The following is an 8,204-nucleotide window of genomic DNA, read 5'->3' on the forward strand; positions in this document are numbered from 1 at the left end:
TGTTCAAAGAGCAAATGCAGAGCGCTCAGGGAGAAGGGGGTGGGGGAGGAGAGGAAGGAAGGAAGGAAGAAAAAAAAAAGAAAGAAGGAAAAAAGAAAAAGACCTTTAGGTCTTCAAATCCAATTAAGAAGACAGAACACATACATAGTGGAAATGACTTCATGACATTCCCTCCCCTCTTTTTTCTTAACATCGGTACTTTTTTCTTTTTTAAGAGCTTGTTTTATAAACAGTGTAAAATGAGTAGTTGCTGAAAGGGGTCAAAAAAGGGAGTTTGGTAGAGGGCGACAATCCTGGTGGCCTTCCTGTAAGAGGTGAGACGGGAGCTTGCTGGCCACAAGGAACGCGAACATGAAGGAGAGGAAGCAGACCTCTTTCCCTTAAACATCTGTAAGATAGTATCCCAACCTGAGAAGTACATGCTCCAAATGCAAAATGTTATTCCTGCTAGATGGGAATGATTATATAATTGTAATAACATAACCTGACATCATGGGAAGGCAGAAGGAATTCCCCCTCGGGCTCCGGGGCAAGCTCTTCGAACCAGGCTGCCGGTTCTTGGTTTTTGGGCTGCCTCCTGAGCTGCACCTGGCCCCAGGGTCCCGACGAGCAGCATATTACAGCGTCTCATCCCGCCAGCCTCCTGCCTGGGATGACCACAAGAGTGAATCCCTCGAACTCAACCCCTGCTCTGGCCTTCAAGGGAAGCCGCCGCTGCGGGACAGGCTCTGCCCGGAATCCGGGGACTTTGAAGGGGAAAGGGACTCCCAGCCTCAGCCCTTCAACAAGATGGTGCGGTCCAAAGGGGGCAAACAGGCTCCGAGAAAGCTCTGCAAAAAACTCCAATCTTGCCCCGCTGGCACTAGCCCCGTCCCGTGTGCGCCCCCCTCCCCCGGGCCATTCCCTGAGCTTCTCTGGCTCTCCACCACCACCACCACCCCCAGCCCCCTGAAGCCTGTTCTGGCCACCCGGCAAGATTTAGGTCAGAAAACAGACACTAACAGCTCTCCCTCGCCTCAGCGAAATTGCTAAGTGGAATTTATTGGGCAAGTCCATGCAGGGCGGTGGGGAGAGACCGGGTCCCGGGCACGCGCCCCCCGCCGCTTTAGAAGCGCAGGCGTCGGCCTGGGGCTCAGGCTCAGAGCGCCCACGGCCTGAGCCCGCCAGCTCCACCCCGGGAACCGCGGACGGTCCCCGGCGCGGCCGGACCCGCGGGGCCGCTCGGACTCCGTTCCCCAGCCGGCCCTTCGCTTTCACACGATCCGCGGTGACTGCACCAGCTTGAGCGCCTTTAAAGGGCCACACACGCCAGCCGCCGCTATAAAATGTTCCCAGCGGCACAGCTGCAGAAGGGGCACCGCTGAGCTGCCGAGAGGAGGCTCGCTCCGCCCGGCTGCCCGCCCGCAGCCTGCCCGCGAGGGGTCGTTCCCGGCGAGGAGGAAGAGGGCTGCGGAAGGCACAGCACCCGCTCTGGCCCTCGGTGAGTATCCAGTTCAGATTTTGCCGTCAACTCGCCCACGAGCCAGGACATGTGCTAATAATGCCCTAAGCCGGTTATAAAGACGTGGAAATTGGGGGGAGAGGGGAAAAAAAAGGGGGGAAAGGGTCTGTCCTTCCTGGGATTCCTAGCCGAGTCTAGCCTGCTGCTGCGTGCGTGTGCGTCAGGGCTCTCCGGGCGGCAATGGGGAATTGAGAACCGGGTCCCCGGCGCCGGGAAGGGAGCGCGGCGGCCGCCACCGCCACCGCCCCGGAGTCAGGCGCCGAAGCTGCGGGCGGGCGGGCTGGCGGGCACGGGCGCGGGCCGGGGCTGCTTGGCGCGGCACGGTGCGGTGCGGCGGCGGCGCGGCGGTGCGGGCTTTACCCAGGCGCCCCGGGGTCGGGTGGCACTGAGCGCGACCGGCTCGCGGCGGTGGTGGCGGCGTGCGTGCAGGGGGCTGGGGGCTCCGCCGCTTCGCCCGCGGCTCACCGGGCTCCGCGCTTCCCTCTCTCCAGGGCGGGCGGCTTCGCAGAGGTAAGCCGGGCCGGCGGGCAGGGCGCTGGGCTGGTCGGCGGGGCCAGGGACTCCAGCCGAGCGGGTGTGGGGAGCGGGCGGCGGCCGGGCGGGCCGGGGGGCTCTGGGGGACTTGTTTTCTGTTTGAAAGCTGTTCTGCTGGGGGCAGAGGGGCCGCCGCCCGCCCGCCAGCGAGCCCGTTCGCTCGCAAGCGCGCCCGCCTGCCGGCCAGCCGGGCCAGGCGCCCGCTTCTCCCGGGGAGACCGCAGCACCTTTTCTCCCCGCGCCCGCGCTTTCTCCAGCTTGGCTTCCACCGACTTTGCTAATCGCCCGGACCGCATCTGGACGCTCCGACTCCGGGGCTGCACAAAGCTCAGGTTTCCTTCGGGGACTGGAGACGAGAGGGGCTTTGGGGGCCGAGTTCAGCCAATTGCGGGATGGAAGTTAGCGAATTTGGGCAACTTGCCTCTTCTACCCAGCCGACCTTTACTCTCCCCCACACGCACGCCCACACACCCACGCACACCCACGCACACACCCCTCTCCCTATAAATGAGGGCCGCGGGGCCGGGCCGCGCACTGAGTCTCTGCTTCGCGGAGCGCCGGACTTGGAGTCAAACAGACCTGGCTGCGAATCCCGGCTCCGCCACTTTCTAGCGCTGTGACCTTGGGCAAGTTACCGAACCTCTCCGGGCCTCTCTCACTCTTCTCGTACCGGGCTTATAGCACTGACTCCGGGCGGCGTGGCTAGGGGGTAGACTCAGCCCGCGGCCGCGTCGGGTAGCTCAGAGGGCGCTCAGTAAGTGTCGTGAGGCGCGGGAGTGGGCGCCGCTGGCGCTGAGTGCGCCCCCGCGCGCGTTAAGACCGCGGAGCCCCAAACTCGCAGCCGAGGCCGAGACCCCGCGCCCCTCCCCGCCTGCCCATTCAGTTTCTGCGTTCGGTTCCTGATAACAGCACTTGCGGAAGCAGACGGGGCCCTGGTGGCCTGGGTGCTGGCGCCCACCGTGCAGGGATGCTCCCAGCCGCCCCCAACTCCCGCAGATCCACCTGGGATGCGGCGAGGAGGGCAGCCGAGCCGTCCGCAAACAACGGGCCTTTAGTTTTCAGGTGGCGAAACTGACTGGTCTGGTTAGAGCGCGTCCAAGCCAAGCCGCAGTACTGTTTGGATTTTTAAATTTCTCCTTCTGAGTGAGAAAATAGCAATCGAGATGGAGCCATCCGGTTGGTGCCATTTTAACTTTTGGTCCCCCAACAGGTCAAAGACGCGGCCCCCTACCTGCCTCTCCCTTCTCTTCTTCCCCTCCCCTCTCCACCCCCATCTGGGCGGGAGGGGGCTGCTGGCCCTTGGGAAGATCTGTAGAGAAGGGAGGGCGTAGGGACCGGGAACTGGTGGCCGGGCTCGCGAGGCACCAGCGGGCGCGGAGGCACTTGTTGCTCTGGGTTTGTCCAGCCGCCTCTCGCAGTGGTTGCGCGGTGGTCAGCTCGCAGCTCAGATAGCGGGCTGGGACGTGTCCGCGCTGTCAAGTTTTGCCTTCGAATGGGTTGGGTGGCAGAATGGGGACCGAAACTCGGGGAAGCAGGGGCAGGGATCCCGATGGAAATGCTGTCGCCTCTTCAGACGGATTCAGTAACACTTACTGAGCGCCCACTGAGCCCAGACCCAGGCCGGGGATCAGGACGGGTGGTGGAGAAGTGGCTGGGATGGGAAGCCACAGATCAGAATGCAAGCAGGGTCCCGCCTAGGGGAGCTTCCAGCCTGAAGGGGGAGACATGGTAAAATTGGTCTTCCCCAGGAACTGATATCAGAACAGAGATACTTTTTTTCTCTTTTTTTTCCCTACTTTGCCCCCCCACCCCCATTTCTTTTAATTATTGTTGTTCCTGCTGTTGTTTTTTCTTTTGTACATTCGGGTACCTAGTAGCAGAAGAAAGGGAGGCTGGATAGGAAAGGGAAAAGATGGACAGCCCCCCCCCCCCGCCAAACATTTTTGTTTGGACATGAAATTGCTTGATACCAACGGTGCTGAGCTCTTGAAGATGACATGGATTAGACTCCTTGTCTTGTGATCACTGGCTTGAAATATTCTCGGGTTGCCTCAGAGAAGAAACAGGGCTTCCCAATCAAGCAGCAGTGGCAAACCCAGAGAATGATTTTCTCGTGTTTTCTCCCCACCCCCTTCTTCCCTTCTCTGTTTTTCTTGCCTCCCTCCCATATAAATGGCGATGAGAAAGAGAGGTAGTGAGCGGTCACTTTCTAGAAGTATCTGAACAGATTTCTAATGACCACAGGGAACAACGAGGTGTGGAGAATTCAAACCTTGTGGACAGATTAGAGATCCTTTTTTTTTAAGGCCCTGAAGAATCTCTAGGCTAAGAGGTATTTATAAAAATGAAATTTTACATCTCTAATTCATCATGAAGGCCAGAATATAGAGGGCTTAAACAACAACAACAACAAAAACAAGCTTCCAGGAAAATAACTTGAGATTTTTCAGAGATGTTTAGTTTTCTGGTTTGGGGCACCCTTTTACCCCCCCCATCCCCTATCCTTTGGCACTTGAGCTAGGGAATCATTTCTTCAGGAGCCATTTGAATCATTCCCTGTATGATGACTTGGCCCCAGGGGTCAGGTGAGGCATGTGGATATAGGAGTACAAGATCCTGCTCCCAGAACCACAGCTACCTGATGGGAAAGCCACTGAATCTCTGTGCCTCAGTTTCCCTCCAGGAAGAATCATTCCCACCTGTCACCACAGACGGGTGTGGCTGGGCTCAGAGCAGATATCCTGGGAAAGTCTGGCGCTGCCCAGGTTGTCTGGGAGGCATGGAGGCAGATGAGACATTCCTAGCTGCTCTCTGGCTGCCTTCATGCCCCAAGACCACCCCGATCGGCTGGCTTTCTCTCACACCGTGCTAGAAGCAGGGCTCTGGAGCCCCATGACCTTAGCTTCGGGGACTCATTCCTTCCCCAGGCTAAGGCAGCCAGCTTTCCAGGTCTTCCTTGCCCTCAGTCCTTCCCACTTTCTCCCAAGCTCAGTGGAGCCCCAGGTCCCCAGCCTGGGTACCAGTGGCCCATTGAGAAAGTGTGCTACTTGCTCAGGGACATCTCTGACCTAAGTATCAGAAACAGTGCACCTCATGCACACACTTGAGGCTCTGAAGTCACTCGCATTAGGAAACAGTTGCAGGTATGCCCTCTTGGTGATGGGGGCAGCACCTAGCTAAATCAAGCCCCTTTCCTGCCTCAGGCAAATGTTCTAGCTTGATCTCCTGCCTCTGTTCAGGTGGTTTCTGGTCTTGGGCCTAACCCCATTATCATCCTTGCGTTGTAGCTGTGTGGAGTTGCCCAGCTTTGGGATTTGCTAGTGCTCTCTCGATCACTAAAGCCTTTGTCCTTGTAACTTCTTTTTCCTCACATACAGCACAAAAGCTCCAGCTGACAGCATCATCTCCCACCAATTTATCCAACTTCTGCCAAGGCTCTGAAATGCCAACTATGTCAAGGCCTGCACTCGATGTCAAGGGTGGCACCTCACCTGTGAAGGAGGTAACTTCTGCCATCTTGCAGATGGGGACACTGAGGCACGGAAAGACAGCCTGGTCTGGCCCCTGTGAAGGGCCCTCCCATGCACAGTATCTAGTGTCCTTTAGCAGAGAGGAGATAGCAGGGCTTTCTCAGGGGAGAATGAGAATAGCTTCTGCCTCAGTGTGGTCAACTTGAACCCACCGAGGTGTGGAAAGATGGCAGAGAAGGGAACAGAGAAGCAGAAGCGGCACAAGGCTGCTCCTTTGAAGAGATTGCTGTGAGGCCGAGAAGAGAGCCAATGAGGTGCCCTTTTCAGAATGGTGACATGAAGGAAGGTTCAGGGGGAGAGAGATGAAAGCCATGGACCCACTTAGGACAATGGACACCCAGCACCGAGCACTTGGGTCTGAGCTCAGTGCTCAGGATGGTGGTAGCAAGAGGACACTCGAGCTGGGAGCCTAACTTGCCAGGGGGCCCTTGTTGCTCTCTCCCCACCACTAGCCCCAGAGGAAGGGCATGCAGGGGCTTTTCCTGAGCCCAATGAATGGTGACAGGCCACCGGCAATGGGGATGCCAAGCTGTGCCTCTCTCTGTCTTGTAGGATGCCAACCCTGAGATGAGCTCGCTGGCCTACTCTAACCTGGGCACAAAAGACCGCAAAGCAGTGGCCATCCTGCACTACCCTGGGGTAGCCTCGAACGGAAGCAAGGCCAGTGGGGCTCCCACTAGCTCCTCGGGATCGCCATCTCCAATAGGCTCTCCTACTGCCACCCCTCCCACTAAACCCCCACCCTTCAACCTGCACCCTGCCCCACATCTGCTGGCCAGTATGCAGCTGCAGAAACTTAATAGCCAGTATCATGGGATGGCCGCCGCCGCCGCCGCCGCCGCCGCTGCTGCCGCCACTCCGGGCCAACCCGGGGAGGCAGGGCCCCTACAAAACTGGGGCTTTGGGGCTCAGGCGGGAGGGGCGGGATCACTCTCTCCTTCTACCGGTGCCCAGAGCCCTGCTATCATCGACTCGGACCCCGTGGATGAGGAGGTGCTGATGTCGCTGGTGGTGGAACTGGGACTGGACCGAGCCAATGAGCTTCCGGAGCTGTGGCTGGGGCAGAATGAGTTTGACTTCACTGCGGACTTTCCATCTGGCTGCTGATGATGCTCACTGTCCCTAAAGATGGAGGAACAAAGCCACCGATTCTGTTGTAAATAAAAAATAAAAGTTACTTACAGAGAGTTGGGCCGGCTGAAGGCGTTCTTCCTTGAGATCTAAAGGTGTGCGGCACGGTCTGGCATTACCTCTAGCTGTTCGGAGGCCCACAGTGGGGTTATGCGTGGCTAGCCAGGAAGGAGCTGGATGGGGTGCAAGGAATGGGGAGGCACAAAGGGGACGGCTCACCAAATTCCGCCTGCCACCGCCACTGCCCTTAATCTCTCCAGGGGCCCAAGTAGCTGTCCTCACCACCCTAAGACCCCAGAAATGCTGTCCTAGTCAAGGTTGAATATGGGCACTGGTGGGAGGCAGTCTCAGATGAAAGACTCATTCAGACCCTTCCACGGCCTCCTTGCCACCGGCCCATCCAAGCCTGAAGGGTTGCCCTGGCCACATGGTACCCATCTAAAACTCTAAAAGCCACCCTACCCACTCTCTAGGCCCCTGTCTAATCTAACCATTAAGGCCACTCCTTTGCCCTGTTGCCCTTGGGCCAGAGATGGGACCTAAGAAGCATCCTATGACTTGGGAGTTCAGATTTCTCTGGAAAATTGCAGAAGTAGCAGATTCCCATGATTACACTGGGATTCTAGGTGCCTTCTTTAAGTCCCCCAGACAGTTGTTCAACCCTTCCCTCCAAGCCCGGGACACATAGCTGGCGTGAGTGTCCTCCTGCCTCTGGGCTTCCTGGCCCAGCCGGTATGGGGATAGTCTGTTCCTTGAAGCTGGCCTCTTCCTCTTAGAGATACAGATTAGGGCTGGGCTTGACAAGTTCAACGTTGAGCAACATAGCCCTTGCTCTTAGGCAGTGGCTTCAGAAGCATACCAAGTGGAGTGACTGGAAGGCTCAGTCGGTGGGGCTTCTGCCTTCAGCTCAGGTCATGATCCTGGGCTCCTGGGATTGAGTTCTCTATCAGGTTCCTTGCTCAATGGGGAGCCTGCTTCTCCCTCTCCTGCCTGCTACTCCCCCTGCTTGTGCTCTCTCTCTCTCCCTCAAATAAATAAACAATCTTAAAAAAAAAAAAAAAGAAAGCATGCCAAGTGACAAGTGACAAGGCAGTAGCACTGAATTGGATCCTGGCCTTGGGGGTGCCAGGCCCCATCCCCGTGTTGGCCCAACCCGAGAGCCTGGGGGCCCCTCTACCCATGTTTCAGACCCCTAAAGACCTCCTTGGATATGGTAAAAGTGAATCAATTTCTCAGGACTAGTGTCAGGCCTTTCCCATAGCAAGTGTGTTCAAAGCGCTCCCCACTGGTGGAAGCAGTGCCTTGGGTTCCACACTCCCAGGGCACCTGCTCTGGGCCAGGCACTCTGCTAGACACTGGGAGGATGAATGACATAAAGTTTCTCCATTTGAGGGGATGTTCACCATCTAGAATGAGAAAGGCACCAACAAATTACCATAAAACACAATATTTGCTATAACACTGGGAAAGTGGTATTTGATCCCAGAAAAGGAAACAGCTCCATCTGC

General features: G+C 57.4%; 1 protein-coding gene across 4 annotated transcripts; it reads left to right on the forward strand.

Moving 5' to 3' along the window:
- The first annotated feature begins 1,326 nt into the window (after positions 1-1,326).
- Positions 1,327-6,752, forward strand: CITED1 (Cbp/p300 interacting transactivator with Glu/Asp rich carboxy-terminal domain 1). Of its 4 annotated transcripts, none has more exons than XM_044234601.1 (3): positions 1,327-1,480; positions 5,413-5,537; positions 6,118-6,752. In XM_044234601.1, exons 2-3 carry the CDS (start codon positions 5,478-5,480, stop codon positions 6,670-6,672), a joined length of 615 nt encoding a protein of 204 aa, XP_044090536.1. In that variant the 5' UTR covers positions 1,327-1,480; positions 5,413-5,477; the 3' UTR covers positions 6,673-6,752. The 4 variants fall into 4 exon arrangements, with proteins under 4 accessions (XP_044090536.1, XP_044090537.1, XP_044090538.1 ...); XM_044234602.1 differs by lacking the exon at positions 1,327-1,480 and adding an exon at positions 1,931-2,011; XM_044234603.1 differs by lacking the exon at positions 1,327-1,480 and adding an exon at positions 2,584-2,661.
- The last annotated feature ends 1,452 nt before the right edge of the window (positions 6,753-8,204 follow it).

This window comes from Neovison vison, chromosome X (genome assembly GCF_020171115.1).
Source record: "Neovison vison isolate M4711 chromosome X, ASM_NN_V1, whole genome shotgun sequence".
NCBI classification, from domain to species: domain Eukaryota; kingdom Metazoa; phylum Chordata; class Mammalia; order Carnivora; family Mustelidae; genus Neogale; species Neogale vison.

What these genes read in the sequence shown, in the direction of transcription:
- CITED1 (XM_044234600.1), top strand. An exon ending in GCACCTCACCTGTGAAGGAG is followed by an intron (nt 5,538 to 6,117) that starts GTAACTTCTGCC and finishes TCTGTCTTGTAG; the next exon opens with GATGCCAACCCTGAGATGAG.